The sequence below is a fragment of the Trichomonas vaginalis genome, chromosome V (genome assembly GCF_026262505.1).
Source record: "Trichomonas vaginalis G3 chromosome V, whole genome shotgun sequence".
NCBI lineage: Eukaryota > Parabasalia > Trichomonadida > Trichomonadidae > Trichomonas > Trichomonas vaginalis.
The window spans coordinates 10855776-10880548 of record NC_067207.1 but is presented as its reverse complement, the minus strand read 5'-3'; the positions used below and the strand labels follow the sequence as shown (position 1 = coordinate 10880548).

Sequence of the window (24773 nt, the reverse complement as noted above, 5' to 3'; positions counted from 1 at the left end):
AAGTACTGCTTAACAACTTCATTTCTCTCTATAAGGTAAATTGCCTCATCTAATGGCTCGACCTCGACCATTGCTACTGTCAGAAAAAGTACTGCTACTGTCAGTAAAAGTACTGCTACTGTCAGAAAAAGTACTGCTACTGTCAGTAAAAGTACTGCTACTGTCAGTAAAAGTACTGCTACTGTCAGTAAAAGTACTGCTACTGTCAGTAAAAAGGAAAATTTGAGAGGGTTTTCGACGATAAAGTACTGCTACTGTCAGTAAAAGTACTGCTACTGTCAGAAAAAGTACTGCTACTGTCAGTAAAAGTACTGCTACTGTCAGTAAAAGTACTGCTACTGTCAGTAAAAGTACTGCTACTGTCAGTAAAAGTACTGCTAGTAGCAGAGATTTTTATCGTTGTGGTCCGACGGTTAAGCCACAAACGAATGTCCGACGTCCCACCAACCGAGTCCATTCCCAAGCCAGAAGAACCTAAAGCACCAGCCCCTGCACCTCAGCAACCACAACAACCTCAGTTCCAGCAAGTACCTCCGAATTACTACCAATTTCCACCTCAAGGTTACTACCCACCACAAGGCTTCCCGAACTACCCTCCTCAGCCTATGCCTTACTTCCCCAACCCTTGGATGTTCCAGCAAGCTCCACCCCAGCAATTCCAATCTCAATCCCAATCGAAGAGAGACCAAGAGTTCGAAGAAGGTCTGAACCGTTTACGCAAAGAGTATGCTACAGCCCCAATTGAGAGAAAGTTGTTCCCGGACCAAAAAATATATTTTAGGTGAAGAGGTGAGATCTCACCCGTTTTCTCACCTGTTTTTTCACCCTCTTGAATTTCCTTAAGGATACCCTTACATTGCGTAGTTAGAAAGAGAATATGATATTGTCATGATTGCTAAAGTTTTAGGCTCCAGAAATGAATATACATCAAACTGAAACAATTGATAAATTGAATGAACTTTTGAGAGGTTCTCAAATAAAAAAAATTATCTAATTTTTTACAATATTACTATTATTTTATCCACATATGTATATATAGTAATTTGAGAAAACTTTTAGGAAAAAAATAAGTTTAATAAAAATCTGAATTTTACTTGTTGTGGGATTGTTATTAATTGACACTCCAGACGTATTACTAATAGTTATGCGTATGCAATTAAAGTATTTCTGATGGACAAAATGTGAGATTTATATCAGATAATTCATTTCTACTATTAAGTTATTCATTTATGAGTTTGCACTTATTCGCACTAAATAAATAACTATTAAAAATTGTTTTTAATTAATTGACACCATATAATAGAGTGAATTTTGTTTGATCAAACAACAATAGATGATAGATATAAAGCCAAGAAACTTGCTATTAATATGCTCTACTTGCTATTTCAATGTAAGTATGATATTTTCTAAATGTTTCGTTCAGATAACTTAGATATATTAGTCAAAATTTGAAATTTTAATAGCACATATATTAAAAATAATTATTATTCATAAAAGATTAATGAAATAGTAAAAAAAATCAATCAAATTATAAAAATACAACATTTAGAAGAATTCTTATTATCCTTCAAAAAGTCAGTATTTCTGCTGTAATTTTCTACAACATTGTAGTTATTGCACTTTGTCTATGGATTTGTATATATGTTATATATAAATTATATATCTAAACTGCCCATAAGTGCAATTTTTATATAAATTGTTTATTTCTTTAACAATTTCATATGAAATATACTTTTTTAAGCGTATCAAAGCTGTGTTCTTAATGTGCATGGATATATCAAGAAAAATGTCGAAAAAAATGTGAATTCACAAATTCACTGAATTTTCACCATTTTTTGAATTTTGCTACAGCACTAATATTAAATAATACTAAAATCTTCTGTCTTTGTAAAAGAATAAATTCTGACAAAAGTGCTCGTTTAAATTTAATGATCATCTGTATGACTAAGTGGTAAAAAGTGTTTATGACCAAAAAAGGGTTACATGCTTAGTCTATTTTTCTGACAGGATACTCTAGATTTACATGATCTCTATTTCATATCTCCGTTTTTAGATTCTTCGACAGATTTTATGATAGAAAACCAAGATTAACAAATTTCCGGCATGTAAATGAAGAAATCTGCAGCTACCCTCAATATTATTTCAATAATCAGTATCGTTTCTCTTACAATTTATTTTTTTCTCAATAATTTAACAAGAAATAACAATACACACTTGGTTTTACGTATAAAAGCTAAGTGTCGAACTTAATCAACTTTACTTACTTAGCAAATGAATATTTTTGTGGTTGCGAGTTCTGAATGCTGAAGTTTTAGATTTCTCTATAAATGATATCATTGCACTTACAATGTTGTTCCAGCCTATCGCATAAATCATAGAAAATCCAAAAAAAAATAATATAAAGAAAATTCATGTCATGAAGTTCAAAAAATACCGTGTAACATTAAAATTTGTTATGCATAATACATTTTAGCTATTATTGATTTTTTTTTAATTTTCGAGAAATTGAATGGTGAGTCCGATAGAGAAATTTTTAAAAATCCTAGTGCCTCATAGAAGTAATTTCCCTCGTCTCCCATACTTCCAAATGTATGCATATGAAATAAACTTTTATGCATTACACAAGTGGCCAATAATATCTATAGAGTAAAAAATTAGAAATTTAATTTTTTTATATGATAGTTATATTTCAGATTTGGGAGCGTAATTTTTTTCTCCATGGCATACTTGTTTTAAGAGCAAATGATCAAAATCGTCCTTCAATTATTGAAGGAGCTGATATCTTTTGAAAATTGAATTGAAAGGGTATTCAATTTTCAAATTTCCTCTCAATTTTGGAAACATATCAACTCTATGAATTAACAATTATATGCCTTCACAGTTTATCAGTCATATAAGGTGCTTATAAAGAAAAAAGTTACGCTCGCAAAATATGTTTTTATATAGATTTCACATAAAATAATTATGTAATTTCTAAAAAGAATATTTTTGTTCTTGAATATTAAAGTGTATTGTAGTTTAAAAAGTTTTAAATATGTTGCGAAAATTTCAGGTTTATAGCTCATGTCTAGCATGACTTCTTCGTATGCGCAAAAAATCTGACACGTAAGGGTATCCTTAAGATAGAAAAAAAGTGAGTTTTTTTAAAAAAATATTTTTTATTTTTATTGTAAGAACAGAAATGTCAGTCGAAGCAAAAACGTTCACGAACAAATCTAATGGCGAAACATTCACAAAAGGCACTTACAACGGTATTGAAGTCTTACGTAGAGACAAGGATGGTTATATAAATGCAACAAATATGTGTCAGCAGTTTAGGAAAGACTTTAGAAAGTTGTTGGAAAATAAGTCCTGGGAAGAGTATTATAAGGCATTTTGTGAAGAATATACCAACCGGAAGAATTTCGACGGTTGCTTTTTATACAAAGTTCATGCAGGAATTCCGGATGAAATCAAACAGGTTAGAGGAACGTATGTAGACCCAAGACTTCTAAACTATATAGCAATGTGGGCTTCTCCAAAATATTGTATAGCAGTTGGAAAAATTCTGGACTCCATAGACAAGAAAGTTCATGAGAAATTAGATGAAGAAGAACTTGAAGATACAGTAGAGAATGCAAAACCTTTGTTCGAAGAAGAAGTTAGAAAAATGTGCGAAAAACAAATAGAACATGAACGTGAGATATGTTATGGTTATAGAGACTCTCCATACGAACTAGACCAATGGGAACAAGAAGATTTAAAGAGAGAATTTAGAGAATATGAACTCGCTAAGATAGCATTAGAAGCTGCAGAAAAGAAGTTAAAAGTTTGGGGTCGTTTTGTACAAAAATATTGTGAGTAAATGAACCATTTATTTTTATTGAATTCAGCAAAAATATATTTTAGGTGAAGAGGTGAGATCTCACCTGTTTTCTCACCTGTTTTTTCACCCGTTGAATTTTCATGAATTTTATACAGAATTCGACAAAAATATATTTTAGGTGAAGAGGTGAGATCTCACCTCTTTTCTCACCTGTTTTTTCACCCGTTGAATTTTCATGAATTTTGTGCTGAATTCGACAAAAATATATTTTAGGTGAAGAGGTGAGATCTCACCTGTTTTCTCACCTCTTTTCTCACCCTCTTGAATTTTCATGAATTTTCCCGAAATAAAAAATAAAGTTAGTTTTTTTAAAAAAATATTTTTTATTTTTATTGTAAGAACATGTTAGCAACAACAGCACCAAACTCGTTAGTCATGAACCCAACTTCAATGTTAGTAGAAATGAAAAGCTTCATTCCTTCTTCATATACTTTCGAAACAGAAATCCAGAAGATAAAGCAAGAACTTCTCCAAGGAGATCTAAACTGTAGTGCGAAAGATGAAACAAATGGACAGTATCTTTATGAAATGCAGGATATTATTGACCATTTGCCTAAACTTCCTGAAATACAACAACAAAAGCTCACTATTCCTGAATTCGATGAAATAGAAGTCAGACTGACTGACTCAGTAGAAATAAAGAAGTTCATACGTAAGGTAAACTATGAGTTTCTTGGATTTCATTGCAACCACAAAGTCATGGACAAAGACTGCGACATGTTATATAAGAACATCTCTGACATATATAAATCTGGGGAGTTTAAGACCTACGACAACTTTGTTTCGTTAGTTGCTGAGTGTGTATGGCAGATAAGAGATGAAGATAGAAGAGGTAAGGTATGGAATGAACAGATAAAACCCGCAACTTTTGAGTTAAAGAAAACCATTGACGCCTTAGTTGTTTTAGCAGGACAAATTTCAATGTACAATGCTAAAATGAACCCACAATGTTCAAAATGTAAAGCAGCAATGAGGAAATATAACTACTCCGTCAAAGAGATAGAACGTATGAGAAACGACTATGCAGACTTAAAGAAAGAAGTAGAGAAACCAGCAGAAGATAAAATGGACATGTTGACATTTCTGAACAAAAACTATCCAACTGCTGACGATTTCCTTCTTTCAGATGTCAAGAAGAAATATAAAGAAACCTTCGGCATTGTTAAAACATTCGATGTACTGACAGAGGAAATCGAAGCCACAAAATTGTTTAGAATTTCAAATATACATCGTACAATTCATGTAAGACGCTTGTGAAAAAAGAGGTGAGAAAAGAGGTGAGAAAACGGGTGAGATCTCACCTCTTCACCTAAAATATATTTTTATTGAATTCTGAGTAAAATGACATATGGAACATATACTTTTTCAGTAAGGACATATGGGGTGAGAAAAGAGGTGAGAAAACGGGTGAGATCTAACCATCTACCCTAAAATATATTTTTGGGTCATTTACACTCATTGACGATGAAATCTTAACAAAACATTGACGATGAAATCTTAACAAAACATTTACGAAGAAATTCATGAAAATTCAAGAGGTGAGAAAAGAGGTGAGAAAACGGGTGAGATCTAACCATCTACCCTAAAATATATTTTTGCTGAAAAAATGACCAAATTTCATTATATAACTGTATTTTTTTGACGAAGAGAACTTTTACACTTCGTAAAAAAACTCTATGAAATCGTGAAAAAATGACCAAAAATCATGATATAACTGTATTTTTTTGACGAAGAGAACTTTTACACTTCGTAAAAAAACTCTATGAAATCATATCTTTTATACAAGATAGAAAAAAAAGTTAGTTTTATTTTTTTTTATTTTTTTATTTTGTATGTAAGAACAGGAAATGTTAAACATTGAGTTTGAAACAGTTAAAAAGATAGACAATGACACCAAAGTGGTTAGAATTGGTGATTTAAACGTAAGATACTCAAAGAAATACAACAAATATTCTTTGTCAGACATTCTAACACTATCTGAAAAGAAAGCAAAGGACTGGGTTAGAAATGCTTCAACTCAGAAAATTTTGACAAGAAATCCTGAGCTTATGATATCGGTAAGATTCTATGGAACAAGAGCATATCTTATAGACAAAAGTCTTATACCAATAGTTTTGTTATGGTTAGACCCAGTTGTTGGATATAATTTCATAACATATGGTTCATTCGATACGGAACGTTGCAGTGAAGGCTTACTTTACATCGTTCAGAAACCGAAGGACTTCAATACAAAGAGATATAAGATAGGAAGAACATTTAATATAACTCAAAGATATGACAATACAGTCAATAGAGTTAAGGTTGTGTTTGTAAATGATATGAGAGCTGCTGAAACAGAACTACTTGAAAAGTTTGAGAAAATGTATGGTGCTCCTAGAAAAGGTAAAGAAACGTTTGAAGTAGATGAGATAGATAGTGCTATAAAATTATTTGACGAAGTTGCTGAAAAATACATGTAAAGCGTTTATTTTTGGTCTTTTATACAAGATAGAAAATAACGCTAATTTTATTTTTTTATTTTGTATGTAAAGACAGATATGTCAACATCAGAGAACACAACAACTGCTATCGTTCATGAAGCTATAGATGAAGAATATGAGTGGGTTCAGTATAACAAACAGTTACGTCTCATTCGTTCGGTCAAAGATGACATGTACCAAATGCGAAGTATTTTGACAGCATGTTTTGCTCCAGACACTAAACACGCAGACGACTGGTTCAAAAACCAAAGCACACAAGAACTTTTGAGTGAAATTTCTCTAGACCGACTTTTTTCGGTCTTGCATAAAACACATGAAAATCGTAAAAATTTGGCTCCTGGTTTGAGAGGTTGGTATGTACATAGACTTCTTGTAAATGCTGTTGCAATGTGGGCTTCACCTCGTTATGCATGGCATGTTTACAAACTTCTTGACGAAATTCATAGACAAGAACGTGAAGAGCTAGAGAACAAGCTTGAAGCAAAAGATGAAGTCATTGAAGCAAAAGACAAAACCATACAGAAAAGAATACCACGTTCGGTACCAAAAGGAAAGGAAAAGAACTATAAGTATATGATTTACACTGAAGAGATGGAAAATGAAGAAGACAGAGATATGGTTATGTTGCATTTAGTCAGAAGAAACAACAAAAGCTTTTACGACCTTGCTAAGATTTACAAATCTGACAGAAATTGGTTCTATCGCGAAAACTTACCGATTTCAATGACACCGAATGAAGATGTTAAACAGATAGTTCAAGATACGTTACCTCAAACACACTATGATATGAAAGGTTGTACAATACTTACATTCAAAGAAGATTTGCCATTGTTAAAGGAAAAAATAACAGAGTATTTTGACAACTTCAAACAAGCAGAGTAGATGAACCATTTATTTTTCAAGCTTGACACCAAAGATGGCTCAGGTAGCTCTATAAGGTAAATTGTCTTGTCAAATCCTTCTGGCATTCCGAGTCCTTCCTTCCAACAGGAAAAAAATTTCCTTCCGATAGGAAAATTTCCCGACAACAGGAAAAAAATTTCCTGACAACTGGAAAAAAATTTCCTGACAACTGGAAAAAAATTTCCTGTTGTTCGTCCGTAAACCATTCAAATTTTCGAAAATTGAGAACTTTTTGGTCGAAGTTCAGGAAAAATTTTTCCTTCCAACAGGAAAAAAATTTCCTTCCGACAGGAAAATATTTTCCCGACAACTGGAAAAGTCCTTCCATCCGACAGGACACAAACGAATGTCCGACGTTCCTCTTCCTGAATGTCTTCCAAAGCCAGAAGAACCGACAGCCCCAGCACCACAACAGACTAAGACTCAAACACTTACATTTTTTACGCTTGACTTTTTACAATTTGAACTTTGTTCGCGTAGATATGAATTCTGAAAGAAGTATGAGGGTCTTGTATGACTTTGTACTTCTCCCATAGTTCATGTCTGTCAAACTTACCTGCCATGGACTCTTTCATAAGTTCCATGAAATCGTCTTCGGACAATCCGGGGAAAAGTATGATATCAGTAAGTATTCTCTTTACATCCTTACTTAAACTCTTGGCTGTCTGTACACAAATGACAACTGAGATGTTAAAGTGTCTGAGCTTCTTAAGAATTCGACACATGTCTTGTTCTCTGTTCTTTAACAAAGGATGAGAGGCGAAATCATCTAAGATAAGAAGACATCTGTGAGGGTAAGTCTTCCAATCGTAAGATTGCAATTTCTTCGAAATGTACTCTATCTCTTTCTGTTTGTTTCTGAAGTGTTTCTTCTCTAATATTCTCTGCATTTCCTCATTTGGGTCTTTAAACTTCGAGTTTATATACTCATTTATAGCATTGTACTTCAAAACTCTTCTTTGGTACTTCTTTATCCAATCTAACACTCAGTATCTTTTATACATACTAACTTAGACTTTTTTATAATATCTTTGAACGAATTGACTGTTTGGTCAAATTGACCCGAAGTACTACAAATGACTACTAACTCATAGAATGGGTTCTTCTCATCTAGTTCTTGTTGTTGTGCAGCCATTTTAAGATAAGTGAAAGTCTTACCCGACCCAGGTGGTGCGATTAGACCTGTTATACCATTCTGAGCAAATAAGAACTTGTCATGTATGGGTTTTATCTGAGCATTTTCTAACTTCCTCTTGTTCTTGTTTAAAACATTCTCAAATTTCTTGTCAATGTCAGCAAACTTTTTTTCTAACATTTTTTAGAAAAATTAAAATTTTTATCTTTTAGAAAATGTTCTAGCGATTTCGCTATTTATATTCGAGACAAGCTTTTCGACAGCAAAAACATCTGTCGACCATAAAATCTTACATAGTGTAAACAAGAAAGGGGAATTTGTTCTAAAGTTCTGTTTCTGGGAATATGACAAGAACCATAAAACATTAAGCAGAGAAGTCTTAAAATTTGTCAATGACAGACTTGTTGACAGAGATGACGCCTCTTGGAGAGATGAAGTCCAACAAAACTTCTTAGAATGCAAAGAAGACACATGCGCTGTTCTTGAAGATGAAATAGAAAACAGAATAGAAGAGCTATTAAATGACAAAGCACTTTTACAAAAATATGGTTCTGAGAAGTTTGACATAACTCCACAGAAAAGAAGAAGAGAGAAAAGAAAGAAAAGAAAGTAGAAGAAGAGAAGAAAGAACCTGAACCAGAGAAAAAGAAATTTGACATGTAAAAATAAAATTTTATTTTTAGAACATTTCTGGGTCAATGTCAATGTTCTCTTCCTCTTTAGAGCAAACACTGGCTTAGACTCTAAAATCTTTTTACCCAATTTACCTTGAACTTCAACTATCTTAGACTCATAATATTCATAGTCGTCTGCTTTCTTTGGTTCATAAGGTATAACAAGTTTGTATGCTTTGCCTTCTTTAAGGTTTGAAAACTTCTGTCAAAACTTTCTTTGACTGTTAACAAACCTTCTATGTCTAAGTCTTCAAATTTCGCACCATTTTTAGTCACAATAGCAAACTTAACTGGTTCGATGTTCCAAACTTTGTCAAATGTAGACTTTTCAAAATGGTAGAAGTAAAATTCAAATATGTGAATGGGTCTAGTTCTTCTTTAAGTCCTGACATGTACTTGTTTACTGAGATGAATTTCGTCATCTTTTCTATCGGATAAAAAAATATTTTTTTAAAAATTTACTCAGAAAAATTTTTCTTTGTATATACACCATTCTGTACGTCTAAAAGACTTTTGACATTTGCAAGAATGTTCGTTTAGACGCTGTCATATAACCATACTCTTGACAATATTGTTTATACGAATCGTACAATGACCTTTCATCTAAACACTCAAAGTTAGTCTCATCTATGAAAAGTTCATATACACTCTTGTTTGCTTCTAACAATGTTTGTCTCTCTTCGGTATGTGGAATTTGTCTTGGATTGAACTTAGAAATATCTAATGTCATGAAATATGAGAACAAGTGGTTGTAAAAGTCAGATGTCAAAGTTTCTGCTAAGTCGTCAAAATATTCTGTATCTTGCATATGAGCTTCTGACGTTCTGACAACTACCATATCTTCTGTCAGAACTTTCTAACTTCATCGGAACGCATTGTTTGAAACCATGATGAAATTTGCAACATTTTCACAAACCCTTTGGTCTTTTATATTTCTTTCAACAACTCCAACTTTGTCTGTTATAAGACTCTTCAAAGCATCTGAGTTAAAACTTTTGTTGTATCTATACTTTGAAGTTCGTTACATACTATAAGTTTCATATTCTCTATTGAAGAGTTAAATTTACCGCAGATGTTTTCTAAGTTTGTCATATTAGGGTTCGAATAGCCCTCTAACAGTTTGCATAAGATATCTGTAAAGAAAGTTTTCTTACCTGTTCCTTGTTTTCCAATTATAATGAGAGCAGTTTCATTTTTAGCACTTGGATGTTGTAAGATGTTTTTCAAACCAACATAAGATATACTCATAGACTCTTTCGTTTCCATTGCATATAATTTCTTTGACATGGTCTAACAAGCTTCTATAACATTTTCTTTCCATTCTACTTGTTCGTATTTATATCCAGTGAAGATAGAATAGAAGTTTGGAGATGGTGTATAGAACTTTATACACGAACTGAAAAATCTTCAAGTTTGACAATAAGATATCCCAAGCATCTAACATCTTCATGCCAACTTGTACGACTTTTATTTTCTTAAGTTTCTGTCTACATTCTTGTTCTGAAACTATTGTCGCTTTAGGTTTGTTAAGACTACATCCCATTCTTTCATAACATAACATTCTGGGGCAGAGTCGACATAAATGACTAAACGTTTCAAATTCTCGACTGCTTTGTTATAGTCTCTAAATGGACACATATTTCTGAAGGCTTGGAAGTCATAAAAATCTGAAACATCTATTCTGTACATTTTTATAAAAATAAAAAAAATATTTTTTTTATTCTTGACTTTGTTGTTGCATTTGTTGTTCTTGAGCTATTTGTTGTTGAAGTTGTTCTTGTAGTACAATACTTTCACCAGTTGCATCTTCCAATTCGAAACTTTCTGCTGTCATTGACAAATACATAGGACATAAAAGTTTTACAGGAACAAAGTTTGCGTCAACTAAGGTTAAGTTTATGTTTGCTAAAGTGTTTGAGTTTACTAAAGCTGAAAACTCTGCATTCGAATGAACAATAGGCAAACCAGCAGAGAAAGTGTTGTTTATACGCATGAGTATCTTTTGGTCATAGTAGTTTCTGTCGACATTCGAATAGCACTTTGAACCTAAGTTTGAAACAATATATAAGATTGGTGTGCTTAAAGTCAATGGAATAGATAGACCTTGTATGACACCTTTTCCTGTTATAGGAAACTGTTGGTAGTAAAAACCAGATATAAGTTTTGTATTATAGCTCATATCGTTTATAGTAAACTCAGTCGGACATCCAAACATAATGAAACCTGCTCTAGTTGCAGCACATGTTACATCCGTCCTTAAAGTATTAAATAAGTCAACAAAACCTGTTGGTGGTATATCTGAGTAAGTATCTTCAAAGAAGTATTTTTTACCATTCACAACAATAAAATCTTCTGGTGTCAAAAGAGCAAAACAGGCTTTAGTCGTCATCGTGTTTAAGGTCAGTTTACAATATCGTCCTTGAGGACTTTGTAAGTTTGTTGTTATAGAATTATATGACTCAGGATTTTTAGTCGTAATAGTATAAACCACTATGTCTTCTGCCATTTTTACTTAGCAAGTAAATTTTAATGAAATGTTGTGGTCGTCAAATATTTTTATGACGTCTGGGAAACTATATTTTAAGTTCAACGTTTCACCTCCTTTCATAACGTATATCTTGTCAATGACATTATATGAAACACCACAGCAAGCAATGTCGGGTTCTATTTCTTTGATGTTTATATCGTCTGCCTCTGTCAAAAGTTTCAATAGTTCTTTCAAAACTTCATGAGGTGCAATGACATATGAGTTCACTTTTACAGGGTTGTGTTCGACCAAGTTTAACATTATACCTAAAGCTTGACAAATCTTCTCCTGAGTTTTAAGTTTGTCTTTAAGTTGCATGTAGTCGTTTCGAATATCTGCAACAGAACTTAAGTCTCTGCTAACTTCAGGATATGTTGGTTGTTCTTTTACAGGAACTATTGTTATACCATCTTCGTCTTCGTATGGTTTCCCCACTTCAACATCTCTTTCTTTGACATTGACAACAACACTTTGACTGTTTGTTTGAGTTGGTGAATTTAACTTTCACATCTGCCACCGCCATTAAACCTTTTGAAACACTTACGCTTCTATTTTTCGGAAATGACATTTTACTTAGAATAAAAAGATGGACGTATTTGAGTATCTCTTCGAATTGAAGCAAAACAAAGTTTACACACACAAACAATACAAGTTCATTGACAGAATAGTTCTTTATACAAACAATGGAAAATGTTATAGAATAGCAGTCTTTGCTGAACCAAAATATTTCATAAAGCAAAGAAAGTTGGTATAACTGAAATGGTGAAAGTTCTTGACGTTGACAAAAATATAACAACAAAACTGACCGATATTTCTAAAGTAAGTTTATAATACAATACTATGTCAAAACTGGCGTACTGTCAATATTTGACGGAGAGAAGTCAGTTCAAGAACAACTTACTGACCTGCTGCCAAAATCTGCTCGATGGAAGCTGTCGTTATACCAATCTGAGGAGCCCCAGCAGGTTTCATCGAAACGAATCTTCAAAAGAGCATCTTCTGTGAAAAGTGCTATTGGTTTTGTAAACTTCTTTGCTTTCAATTCATCTGGACCGTCTCTGTCACCAGTATATTGTATTTGAACTGTACCAAACAGTTGAAATACCACCCATAAAGTCTTCTGAGTCAGCAAATGGAATGCCAAGCCAAAAGTTTGAACGGTCTCCATTTGTATATTGAGTTTTTTGACCTCCTGTATGAGTCCATACTTTCACATATGGCATAATAGAACTTTGCATTTCAGGGTTAATGGTTGTTGTGAAGTTGTTGTTAAAGTTCATAGCATCTAATGTCAAGTTGTATGACCTCATATCCTCAACTGTAGAATATTCTTCTCTGGATAATATTGCCATCCTATTTTATTATATTTAAATACCAGGGTTGTAGAACAAGAATAGTCATTTATAGTTCGTCTGAACAGTACAAACATAGTATCTGCATGTTTCATTGCAGTTGTTAAAGCAATATCTGTTCTTGCACCTGGTCAGCACTTTGGTTTCCAACTTCACCTGCAAAGTCTTTGACAGATATTTGGTGTATAGGGAACATAAGTGGAACTGCAATATATTTGGCAGCTAAAGCATTTGAAATATCTGGGTCCAACATATAGACTGCAAGTCTGCTTTCTATTCTCTTGCATTCAAACTTTTCGCATGTGAACTTAACTGGGTCCCAAGCAGTTCCAGCAGCATTGAAATAATAGTTTACTTCAGTTGTTTGAGGTTTTGAGAAACCAAAGTCTAAGTCAACTTTGTCTTTGCAAAATTCGGCGAATGACGTTTGATTTGCTCCCTTTACGTCTGTAAGAGTGAATGGGTCTTGTGTTGGTGCAATGACTAAGTTATTTTTGCTTGGAGTAAGTTCGATAGAAATAGAAATTTTTCCTCTGCCCAGGTTTGGCAAGTATCTTAAAAACCTGAAGATGAGGAAAGATGACAAAGGAACTCTAAGTTTCAATTTACTTTGGTTACTGCTGCTGCAGTTTGTCCAGAAAGGTTAACATAAACTCCTGGAACGTTAGGGTCAAGTCTTCTTATTTCTCAATAGTTTGCATACTGGTCTGTTTGTTCTCTAGCTTGTGGTTGTACTGAGTTTCTCAAAGCGAACCATTCATAGTTTGCCCATGTTACTGTTTGAACTAAGTCAGAGTTAGAAATATATCTTAATATCCCATGAAAACTTCTGAGCATATTGGTATCCGACATAGAAAATTCCATTGCAACCTTTCTTGTCAGACAACTTGGCAGAAGGTTTTATTTCAATCTCTTGTTCCACGTATAAGAAAGAGTTGTCAATAGAAATAATATGAAACCTGTCGCAAGCAATATCTACTGTTGTTGAAGAACCTTCTCCAAACTCACCTACGTTTCCATAAGAAACAGCAGTTGTATATTCGTAAGTTCCAGGAACTATTTCTGACCTTCTAATGGCATTGTCGCATTCGTTATACCATTCGGAAACATTTCCATTCATGGCATCCAAAACTGTTGGCGTTATATTCTGAGCGGCGTACATTTCATATGGGTAAAAATATAGAATAGTTGGATTTATGTGTCATAATAGAACCCACTCGGACCAAGCTTTACTTTCTTCCTGACTGAGTTTTTAACTCTTCTTTTTCCTTCATTGCCACTACTTTCACTAGATGAAGTTACTTCTTCACTACTTTCTCCAACTCTTCTCTTCTTCTTTGGTGCAACTTTTGGTAACTTGCCCTCTGCTTCAAGTTGTTGCATCTTTGCCTCATGTTCACCTAGTATGTTGTAAATTTCCCATGTCCTTTTTGCCTTTGGGCTCTGGTCGCCCATCTCAGGTAACCAATATCCTAGAAAGAGTTTGGCATAGTTTGTATTTGAGTCTTCGCGTATTGTTTGCATGACTCTTTCCTGAGTTTCCGGTTCAAGCTCTTCAAACAGTGCCTGTCCATATGGAATAAGCTCGTTTCCAAATATATGTTTTTGTAGCCATTCTGGTTTTCTTTCCATGTTACCAACAATATCTTTTGTGAATGGGAAAGCTTTTACCCAATCTTTCAGTCTTTCGTCATTTATTTCTGTAGTTGGTTTTATTTTGTCAAGGAACATGTTTTTCAATACTAACATTTCATTTGGTACTGTCCATTTGAGTTTTCTTAAATATTCATCCCTTCTCAGTTCATTGTCTGCAAAGTAAGTTTTTATGACATTTTGTAAACTTTCGTTTGCAAGGTCATGTACAATAGGTTCTCTTCCTTCTCTGTCCCTAACTTTCTTTCTAAACTCTTCACCAAATATACCATCTCTATGGTTCTGTGTAGTTCTTTGAGATAAATGTTCTAGAACGTCAGGTGTTATATTTCCATCAGCCATGTTCATTTCATACTGGTCCAAAATATCTGCATGTTTCATATCTTTCAATGGCATTAAAGCCGCGCTTAAAATACCAGCTATATCTGGTTCACCATTCACTTCCATTGCGTCTACAACTTCTTGGAATTGAGGTTGTAAGTTTATGAACCACCTATCCGGATTAGCTTTATGACCCCATCTCATTGTAGTTCCATAGTCTGCAGAAACAAAAGTAGGTTTGTTTCCATCTTGGTTAGGTTCTGAATGAACTTTAAACAATGTTTCATTTCTATATGTTTTGTTGAAATTTAACCTTTTATTTTCACCGAGTTCATCCAAAGATTGAACGTTAAATGCTCGTAAGTAAAAAGGGTTGTTGTATTTGTGTACATTTTCTTTCAGTACTTCCATTCTATGCTGAATATTTTCATCTGGTGTTGGAGTCTTTTGTATGTCGGTGAAAATTTTTCGATATTCTTCTACTGTGTCAGCCGAATTTTTTTTAGACTCTTGGAAAGATTCCATATTCACCTCATACTCTTGTTGAGGGTCAAGATTTTTCGGCTGTTCCAAATCTTCATCTAGTTCTGTGAGGTTAGTTTCCAAAGGAGGGACTTGTTCGTTTCCTTCAGGCTCTTCTAGCTGTTGTTGCTGAACTATTTCTTCCATGTCTGGTTGTATCTGAACTTCTTCCTGTGGAGTTTCTTGTACCTCATCTGCTGGCATTTCATATATTCCGAGACCGTTTTTAACAAGTTCCCTATCTAAGTCATCCGGACTCATAAACCTTTCTTCTTTCGTTCCGTCTCTATTTTTTACGCGTTTCATGAAGAGAGTTGAATTGTCATTTAGCTCTGACACCAAATATCTCGGAGTAAATTCATCCATGTCATTTGGATGATATGCTATTAAATCATATCCCTTAGCGAGCTTGTATTTTCCAGGTTTGAAATTATATCCCATTTGGTGCTGAACCATAAAGCTAAATAGGTTCGGGTCAGTATTTCCTTCCTTGAACTTTCTAATAGCTTCTTTATATCTGTCACTAAAGTCAACAGTATCTGGGAAACCACACTCTTCTTTAAGCATTTTTAAGAATTCTTGGTTTCCTTGTTCTCTACTTCTTTTATGTCCATGCTCTGTTTGTGGTTGTTGTTGTGCAGGGTTTTGAACTGTTGGTTGTTGTGTTGGTTGTGGAGGTGGTTGTTGTGCTGGGTTTTGAACTGTTGGTTGCTGTGCTGGTTGTGGAGGTGGTTGTTGTGCTGGTTGTTGTTGTGCTGGTTTTGGTGCATGCCTATGTCTGTGTCCATGTGACGATGTAAATGTTTTAGGTAGTCCTGGTGCAGGTGCTTCTCTTGGAGGGTTTGGTGGTATATAAGTTCCACTAGCTAGTATATAAGTTCCACCAGCTGGTATATAAGTTCCACCAGCTGGCACATATGTTCCATCTGCAGCGTAATGTCCTACCTGACTTTTCGTTCTTAAGAAAGCATTTACTAGGTCTGTTTTGGTCTGTTGTAACTCTTTTTCTTGACTTTCCACAACAGTTGCTCTAACGGCGTCATAGGCACTTTGAACTGCCTGTCTCGTTGCTGCATCTGTTATTTTCGTCATATTTTGTGCTACTTCTTTTAACTCTTTGTCGAAACCTTCAGACTTCAGTTTCTTTCCAGATGAGAAGTCGTTCACTTGTTTCACCTTACTATGAAGAGCTTCGAAGGCGTTCTTAAAGTCAGCATTTGTTAAAGCTTCATTTGAACTGTCTTCATCCGCTTGTATTTTTGTCCTTATTGACCCTATAAGTTGGGCTGCTTTAGCGTTGGCTTGGGCATCTAACCAGTCATTGTTAGCTTTTATATATTCTGCGCTTTTCATTGCCTTTTGCATGGCTGCGTCGTTATTTTTACTTTCTTGTGCTAAGTTTTCATACTGTACGGTTTGGTTTTGCAACTGTAAAAGTTTTTCTGCCTTTACATTTGCTTCAACTTCTTTTTTATACTCATCGCTATCCATATATGTCTTCAGGGCTTTTTGTTTTATCTCTTCATCTTTCAGTACTTTATATTGAGTAGTATGGTTTTTCAAATTTATGACATCTTGTTCCATTTTTGCTACTTCTGCTGCTTTTTCTGACACTTTCTTCGCATATTGCTCTGTACTTAGTTCTTTCAGTTGTTCTTCTTTCTTCTTTTTCTCTACGTTTAACTCATTGAGTTTCTTTGTGTGTCTGTCATATTCTAGTTTCTTTTCGTTTTCACTTATTTGCTTCTGTATGTCTATGTTTGACTTTTTGACATCTGTTATTTGATTTTTGAGTGAACTCAAATTCATTTGACTTTGAGGGTTATAGGCTGTTCCGTCTGCAGCTCCACCATAGCCTGCCATTTTCGCTAAAAGTGCCGCTCTTAAACCTCCACTCTGTGCACCAATGACTCGGTTTAAAAGCATAGGATTGCTTGACATTTGTTGCAACATAGTGGGGTCATTCAGCATTTGTTGTTGCAACTGTTGTTGTGGTGTCAGTCTTACTATTGGATGTTTCAATGCTCTCTTCCTCTTACGTATATTCTTACGTAGCTTACGTGGCATTTTAAGTGAAGTTAAAAAGCGGCTTTTGACAGATGGAACACATACTTTTTCAGTAAGGACATATGGGGTAGAAATGAGGTTAGAAATGAGGTTAGATCTAACCATCTACCCTAAAATATATTTTTATTGAATTCTGTATAAAATTCTGAGTAAAATGACAGATGTTTATATGACACTTTCTCCGGTTTATAGGACCTCTCTCATATTCTATCTCTCATATCTAAACTCATAGTCATGTATGTCCTCTAAACTTCACTTATACTAAACATCTTCGGGGCTAGAGGGCGCAACGCGCCTGGAAGCCCCACTACCTTTTTTTTTTTTTTTTTTTTGAATATATATAAATTTCAATCATATTTTAAATTCATTCTGTGTGAACACTTATCAATTGAAAAAATAATTGAGAATTTAATTCGGAAATTGAAACAAAATTTTTGACATCGGTTTCTCTTTTTATAATTCGTCACATCATTTTTTGATAATGAGTAACAAGAGACAAGCAGCACATGGCAAGCAGAACGCCCATCAGAACCAGAAGGGCAAGCAAGCCGCACAAGCAGCAGCACCAGCAGCCGCTGCCACAGAGCAGAAGCCAGAAGCTCCAAAGGCTAACTAAACTTTAGATAATATCACATTTGTAAGTAAAAAACTTATATAATATTACTTAAATTTGTTTTTCGATGTGTTGTAATCTTTTTTTATTATTATTTTTTAGTGATTTCAAAATAATTTGTTGAAAGATCAAATTTTATCATGATGGACAAATATGTCAGTATCAATATCATTAATAATAGAAATATTTATTCTTACAACTTTAGAAAGACAACTTCTTTAAGTGTGATAAATCAAAATCAAAATATAAAATCTAAATTTAAAGCTAAAAATATTAAAAAGCTATTATTTAAACAATAGTAATAGTTGTTTACTCACAGTTTAAAATGTTTGAAGCTTAGTTAGCCTTTGGAGCTTCTGGCTTCTGCTCTGTGGCAGCGGCTGCTGGTGCTGCTGCTTGTGCGGCTTGCTTGCCCTTCTGGTTCTGGTGGGCGTTCTGCTTACCATGTGCTGCTTGTCTCTTGTTACTCATATCAAGAAATGATATGATTACTTTCCTAGTACACACATGTCAAAAAATTTACACAGCGACGATTTTTCTGACATATTCGATTTTTTCAATGTGAACAACTCTCAATTATATTTAATATTAATAATACAATAAGTACTAAACATATTTATTATTTTGATGAAAGAAAATCGATTTTAATAAATTCATGAAACTGTGTTCCAAGATGAAGATATTTATAATATTCCATATATAAGACATCATATTTATAAAAAAATGCACATTAAAAAAATTGAGATAAAATCATTTTTGTCAAAATATATTAACAAATTCTCTAGCTATAAGTAATCATATCATTTCTTGATATGAGTAACAAGAGACAAGCAGCACATGGTAAGCAGAACGCCCACCAGAACCAGAAGGGCAAGCAAGCCGCACAAGCAGCAGCACCAGCAGCCGCTGCCACAGAGCAGAAGCCAGAAGCTCCAAAGGCTAACTAAGCTTCACCAAATACTAAACTGTGAGTAAACAACTATTAATATTGTTTAATTTTTTTTTTAATTTATACCATCATTTAAGCTTGATATTATTTTCTTATCTTGCTACTAAAGATAAGTAATATTTTATAGGAATGATGCATACATAGTTTATCTTCTGCAATTGCTGCACTATATAAGCAGTTAAAGTTTGGTTGTATATTGTCATGAAATACAAGAAATCTCTCGCAATTGTAACTATCTTCTTTAATTGCAAGCATTAAAGGACAAATATCGAAGGTATCATATGAAGATTGATATTCTTTATTGATATCCTGCACTTTAGAAGCTAGCATGCATCCGACCAAATTATCAGATTTAATGAAATCCAAAATATCGGAATTTTTTGCTTTAAATGGTAGAGGCACATCAATCTGGTACATGTACTGTCCGATCAATTCATTTTGCTGCTCAATTATTGCGCTAACAACTTCTTTTGTTATAATTTTTTGTTCATTCATATATTTGACAAAATTAAATGAAATATTTGGATTCGACAGAAATTCAACAACTTTCTCAGTTTTATTCAACAAGCTCTTGATCTTTGTCTTGTTGTTTTGCAGTAGCTTAACAATACTCATTGAATTTGCATAATCCAAAGGTATTTTATCATAATAATCTCTTATATCATCAGCAACTCTTCCAGAAGAACATAACAAATTCACAATATCTTCGTAACCATTTTTAGCTGCATAATGAAGAGGTGTTTGTCCTTCTCTGTCTTGGCAGTTGATGTTTATCCTCTTGTTTGATAAAATTCGCTTCAATAAATTGATGTTTTTCATCAAAACAATTTTATGAACAATATATAGCCCATTTTCATTCGGCGAATTGAAATTGACTTCTTTCATCGAGAATAATTTATCATAGAAATCACTGTATTCGCATTCGATCAATTTGAATAGAAAATCTTTGTCACTTTTTATTGAATTATTCAAAAGATCTTTTTTCATAAGAATTTCAATCGCTGTGAAGTTTCTGTTTTTGATGAAGTTGTTCAATATCGTATATCCTGTTCTTGTGTTGGTTTTGTTGATCGAAAATCCGTTTGAATCCATAAATTGTAAAATTTCATAATTATTTTCGATTGAGAATCGTAAAGCAAGATCATTTCCATTCTCATCAATCATCTTATCAATACAGTATTCTAATACAAGGCTAAATAACTTCTTACTTTTCTTTTCATATATGCGATTAATTATTTTCCCAGCTTTTTCAAGTTCGAATGGCTTAAGTGTTTTGATTTGATATTCTATATCTTTGTCTTCTGTGAGCGCTAGCTGAACTGGACTTTTTTCTTCTTTTGCGATTTCTTTCTGTTCTTGAACAGATGCATGCGGATCAACATTGCAATTAGCTATAAAGTTAGACATAAAATCGAAAAATTCTGAATGTATCGCCATCTTGAGAGCATTTAGTAATTTTTGAATAGATTCTGCATTAGTTTCGGGCTTTAGATGTAATTTACTGAAGAGTATATATGATTGTTCTTGGTTGTATCTTGAATGACATTCTTCGAATAAAATTGTAGCTTGATTACAGTCTAATTGAATTTCGTCAACAACCGTAACAAGTGATTCGAAATTTACAATGTTAAACAATGTTTTTGTTTCAAGGTATAAGCTAAAATGATGATAAACATCTTGAATATCAACAATAACGGATTGTTTTTCACTCATTTCGCAACTGATAATTGATAAAAAATTTGAATCAAAATTGATGCTGATCCAATTTTTATTATATTTTTAAATTAAAAATCACAAATGATATTTGATGTCTCTAATTTAAATTTTTATCAGTTCAACATAAAACAATTTAAGTCTGAGTCGAAATGTATGATCACTATCATATTTCTACTCATTAGTGACCATTTGCCTACAAATCCTGACTTAAAATACCAAAATTCTTTCAGGTAGCATATGGATTTATGAAATAAAAGCGAACCAAGCAGATAATATTATGAACATATTCATAAAAGATTCTATCAGATAACATTTAACAACGAAATCAAACAAATCATAATGATTTGATGTGATTTTAGAAAATTAGATATTACTATTGATTTTCAATTTGGGTAATTGCAAAAGAACCAGTGGATTATAAATATTCAAAACTTTTGTCACTATCTCTTCATTAGCTTGATTGTAATTTTATTGATCCAAAGCTAATGCATTCTATCATGTACGATATGATATTTGAAATCTCACATAAGTTGTATCAGAATATGAGCTTTTAATAGATTCAATGTTAGTTTTTTTGCGTTCTTTTCTTGAAATTTAATCAATATTCATATAAATTGATAAATAACTTATGAATCACATATATCTATAGAAATTGACTTATACTAAATTATAGTAAGGGTTTCGTTTTGCGAAAAAAACGTACAATACGCAATTTCGCTAAAAAAACATTTAGCTAGCAATTTCGACCTTTGACTCCACTCAAGACGTCACTTTTTTAATTTTGCGGTATCATATTTTTGGAAAATCTTTATGAATATTATATAAAAAGTCTCTTTAATATCTATATTTCATATTTTTATCGATTTTTAAAGTTTTTGCGAAAAGTATTCAATTATTTTTGCTATTTGGTCGGGTAAATATCAGATTTGCGACATTTTCTGATATGATATTCAGATTCTACGTTGATAATAATGCTTATAGAATAAGGGTTTCGTTTTGCTAAAATTGTCACTTTTATAGCATATTTGTTTTTGGATGTTTTGCGAAACCAAAAAAAAACTATGATATACAATGTGTGTGTAAAGAAAATACTTTATTTACTAGTTAAAAAATCATTTGGTATTGATCAAGTTATTTTTTCTGGATAAGATATTATATGGATAATTGGATAGAAAATACAATTATATAATCTTGTACCTGGTTTAATTAAGCTAATTGTCATCAGAAACTTGTAATTTTTATGAATTTCAGATTTTCTTTTCATTACTGCTTTTCTTAATAGGTCAAGTTCTTATTTACGTTATAAAGTATGATATTTTAAATATCAAGTTATCATGTTTTTGAGAAATTATGAGAAACAAACAAAAATGAAAAAGATAGGAATAGCAATGAATAGTGATGTGGGTATAGAAAATGTAAGAGATATGAATGCAAAGCAATCAGTATTTAGGATATTGACCATAGATTTCGAAAAAAAAATGCTGCATATTGAGCGAAAACTATGATTATATTATAAGGCTGTCATTTAAAGCATAATGAAGCTATTCCCTTTCATTTTAATCGAATAAGATAGTAAAGATTTTTGAATTAGCTAGAAACTGATGAGATGTTTTCACAAATCAGATTTTTAATCTCTATAATGCATAATTCACTCAATATCTCAATTTTGATATTGCGAGATATTTTTGCTATCGGTTTCGCAATTTTGACACAATAGCAAGAGGGTTCTATATAAGGGTTTCGTTTTGCGAAAAAAACGTACAATACGCAATTTCGCTAAAAAAACATTTAGCTAGCAATTTCGACCTTTGACTCCACTCAAGACGTCACTTTTTTAATTTTGCGGTATCATATTTTTGGAAAATCTTTATGAATATTATATAAAAAGTCTCTTTAATATCTATATTTCATATTTTTATCGATTTTTAAAGTTTTTGCGAAAAGTATTCAATTATTTTTGCTATTTTGTCGGGTAAATGTCAGATTTGCGACATTTTCTGATATGATATTCAGATTCTACGTTGATAATAATGCTTATAGAACCCTCTTGCTATTGTGTCAAAATTGCGAAACCGATAGCAAAAATATCTCGCAATATCAAAATTGAGATATTGAGTGAATTATGCATTATAGAGATTAAAAATCTGATTTGTGAAAACATCTCATCAGTTTCTAGCTAATTCAAAAATCTTTACTATCTTATTCGATTAAAATGAAAAGGGAATAGCTTCATTATGCTTTAAATGACAGCCTTATAATATAATCATAGTTTTCGCTCAATATGCAGCATTTTTTTTTCGAAATCTATGGTCAATATCCTAAATACTGATTGCTTTGCATTCATATCTCTTACATTTTCTATACCCACATCACTATTCATTGCTATTCCTATCTTTTTCATTTTTGTTTGTTTCTCATAATTTCTCAAAAAACATGATAACTTGATATTTATAAATATCATACTTTATAACGTAAATAAGAACTTGACCTATTAAGAAAAGCAGTAATGAAAAGAAAATCTGAAATTCATAAAAATTACAAGTTTCTGATGACAATTAGCTTAATTAAACCAGGTACAAGATTATATAATTGTATTTTCTATCCAATTATCCATATAATATCTTATCCAGAAAAAATAACTTGATCAATACCAAATGATTTTTTAACTAGTAAATAAAGTATTTTCTTTACACACACATTGTATATCATAGTTTTTTTTTGGTTTCGCAAAACATCCAAAAACAAATATGCTATAAAAGTGACAATTTTAGCAAAACGAAACCCTTAATTATAATGAAATATGTATGGATGTTACAATTCAAAGATTTTTTAAAAATTTTAGATCAATTTCAATTTTTCAAAGAAATTGGATAACTCTTTTTCATTATTATATATATTAAAAGCTGATACCTTTTTACATTTAAATTTAAATCAAAGGTTTTCAAAGGTACATTCAATTCCAACAAATTATTGAATTATTAAGTCTCAATAATATAACACATATACTATTTAGATTTCAATTATATGAATTACTATAAAATGCCAGTCTCATCACACTTTTCAATCCTCGATTTTTAAAAACTGTTTAAAAATGGAGTTTATATTGAAATAGTGTAGAGACTAAAAATTACCACAGACTATTTCAGAGGATTGAGTTGCCACTCAATCCTCTGAAAAGTCTGAGGTAATTTGCAAAATTTCAAAACCTATTGAATTCAATATATTCAAATATTGCAGATCAAGCATACCCTACATAGGTATAGTGTAATTTCATTTTTACAAAAATATCTTTCTCAAATTTCATATGAAGTGAGCGATTTTTAATTCTGCGTCATTAAAATCTAACCCTTCATTCTCACCTAACATCATCATTTATGACGACATCTCTTCAATTCATGCTTCCTGGGCGTGAAGATAAGATTCCGATGAATGAAGTTTCATTAAATTACACCGTTCAAGACATTCGTCAAGCATTATTACCTAAATTGTCAGAGATAAAGCAGAATCCTCCAACAACATCATCGCAAATACGATTAATATACAATGGGAGAGTGTTGATCGGCACAACTCCGCTTGATAATATCATAAACAAATCAATTGACCCTCCTTATACATTCCAAATCTTGATTGGACAGCTTGGATCCAATCCAGATCCATCAGAACAGCCTCCGATCGATACATCTGAACAAAAGGATGCATGTTGTTTACTAATTTAATGTGAAATAATTATTTGGATCATATTATCTAATGTTATTTCTCACGCATTTTGTTAATTAATACTAAGGTCATTCCAATATTATGCAAATATTGGAATTACAAAATTTGTTTTTATTTTTTTATTTTTGTCAAAATATAAACACCTACTGTCATAGAAACTATGTTATTTATGGGCTTGTTTTCTGAAAATACTATTTTCGGTGAACTTCCTTATCCGTAATTTTTTAGCGATTATTTCATTACAGTAAATGATAATGAAATAGTGAATTTGCATGTTTC

At 32.5% G+C, this 24773-nt stretch overlaps 14 protein-coding genes and 1 pseudogene across 15 annotated transcripts, besides 2 other annotated features; 8 read left to right on the top strand and 7 right to left on the bottom strand.

Moving 5' to 3' along the window:
- Positions 1-17831: part of a mobile genetic element that runs on past the window's edge.
- On the top strand, positions 429-785 carry TVAGG3_0314810 (uncharacterized protein; the record flags this gene model as incomplete). The annotated part of the gene is made up of 1 exon (XM_051229994.1): positions 429-785. One exon carries the CDS (start codon positions 429-431, stop codon positions 783-785), a length of 357 nt encoding a protein of 118 aa, XP_051099724.1.
- On the top strand, positions 3182-3844 carry TVAGG3_0314800 (uncharacterized protein; the record flags this gene model as incomplete). Its single annotated transcript, XM_051229993.1, has 1 exon — positions 3182-3844. The coding sequence occupies one exon, from the start codon at positions 3182-3184 to the stop codon at positions 3842-3844; it is 663 nt and encodes a 220-aa protein (XP_051099723.1).
- Positions 4208-5122, top strand: TVAGG3_0314790 (organellar and viral DNA polymerase type B; the record flags this gene model as incomplete). Its single annotated transcript, XM_051229992.1, has 1 exon — positions 4208-5122. One exon carries the CDS (start codon positions 4208-4210, stop codon positions 5120-5122), a length of 915 nt encoding a protein of 304 aa, XP_051099722.1.
- Positions 5998-6324, top strand: TVAGG3_0314780 (organellar and viral DNA polymerase type B; the record flags this gene model as incomplete). Its single annotated transcript, XM_051229991.1, has 1 exon — positions 5998-6324. A coding segment is annotated over one exon (327 nt), but the record flags the coding sequence as incomplete, so codon positions are not given.
- On the top strand, positions 6403-7227 carry TVAGG3_0314770 (KilA, N-terminal/APSES-type HTH, DNA-binding family; the record flags this gene model as incomplete). The annotated part of the gene is made up of 1 exon (XM_051229990.1): positions 6403-7227. One exon carries the CDS (start codon positions 6403-6405, stop codon positions 7225-7227), a length of 825 nt encoding a protein of 274 aa, XP_051099720.1.
- On the bottom strand, positions 7689-8138 carry TVAGG3_0314760 (protein of unknown function, DUF4106 family; the record flags this gene model as incomplete). Its single annotated transcript, XM_051229989.1, has 1 exon — positions 7689-8138. The coding sequence occupies one exon, from the start codon at positions 8136-8138 to the stop codon at positions 7689-7691; it is 450 nt and encodes a 149-aa protein (XP_051099719.1).
- On the bottom strand, positions 8337-8563 carry TVAGG3_0314750 (P-loop containing nucleoside triphosphate hydrolases family; the record flags this gene model as incomplete). Its single annotated transcript, XM_051229988.1, has 1 exon — positions 8337-8563. A coding segment is annotated over one exon (227 nt), but the record flags the coding sequence as incomplete, so codon positions are not given.
- On the bottom strand, positions 9516-10149 carry TVAGG3_0314740 (annotated as a pseudogene). The gene has a single exon. A coding segment is annotated over exon 1 (634 nt).
- TVAGG3_0314730 (uncharacterized protein) lies at positions 10775-11563 on the bottom strand (the record flags this gene model as incomplete). The annotated part of the gene is made up of 1 exon (XM_051229987.1): positions 10775-11563. The coding sequence occupies one exon, from the start codon at positions 11561-11563 to the stop codon at positions 10775-10777; it is 789 nt and encodes a 262-aa protein (XP_051099717.1).
- On the bottom strand, positions 14131-17604 carry TVAGG3_0314720 (protein of unknown function, DUF4106 family; the record flags this gene model as incomplete). The annotated part of the gene is made up of 1 exon (XM_051229986.1): positions 14131-17604. One exon carries the CDS (start codon positions 17602-17604, stop codon positions 14131-14133), a length of 3474 nt encoding a protein of 1157 aa, XP_051099716.1.
- Positions 17747-17831: a terminal%2Cinverted (terminal inverted repeat of Maverick-3 transposon ID:TVAGG3_0314710).
- Positions 17832-17980: 149 nt separating this feature from the next.
- Positions 17981-18115, top strand: TVAGG3_0314700 (uncharacterized protein; the record flags this gene model as incomplete). Its single annotated transcript, XM_001304153.1, has 1 exon — positions 17981-18115. The coding sequence occupies one exon, from the start codon at positions 17981-17983 to the stop codon at positions 18113-18115; it is 135 nt and encodes a 44-aa protein (XP_001304154.1).
- A 327-nt stretch (positions 18116-18442) lies between these two features.
- On the bottom strand, positions 18443-18586 carry TVAGG3_0314690 (uncharacterized protein; the record flags this gene model as incomplete). The annotated part of the gene is made up of 1 exon (XM_001304154.2): positions 18449-18583. One exon carries the CDS (start codon positions 18581-18583, stop codon positions 18449-18451), a length of 135 nt encoding a protein of 44 aa, XP_001304155.1.
- A 335-nt stretch (positions 18587-18921) lies between these two features.
- On the top strand, positions 18922-19065 carry TVAGG3_0314680 (uncharacterized protein; the record flags this gene model as incomplete). The annotated part of the gene is made up of 1 exon (XM_001304155.2): positions 18925-19059. One exon carries the CDS (start codon positions 18925-18927, stop codon positions 19057-19059), a length of 135 nt encoding a protein of 44 aa, XP_001304156.1.
- Positions 19066-19145: 80 nt separating this feature from the next.
- On the bottom strand, positions 19146-20468 carry TVAGG3_0314670 (Ankyrin repeat family; the record flags this gene model as incomplete). The annotated part of the gene is made up of 1 exon (XM_001304156.1): positions 19146-20468. The coding sequence occupies one exon, from the start codon at positions 20466-20468 to the stop codon at positions 19146-19148; it is 1323 nt and encodes a 440-aa protein (XP_001304157.1).
- Positions 20469-24095: 3627 nt separating this feature from the next.
- TVAGG3_0314660 (ubiquitin-like family) lies at positions 24096-24648 on the top strand (the record flags this gene model as incomplete). The annotated part of the gene is made up of 1 exon (XM_001304157.2): positions 24152-24493. The coding sequence occupies one exon, from the start codon at positions 24152-24154 to the stop codon at positions 24491-24493; it is 342 nt and encodes a 113-aa protein (XP_001304158.1).
- Between the last annotated feature and the right edge of the window lie 125 nt (positions 24649-24773).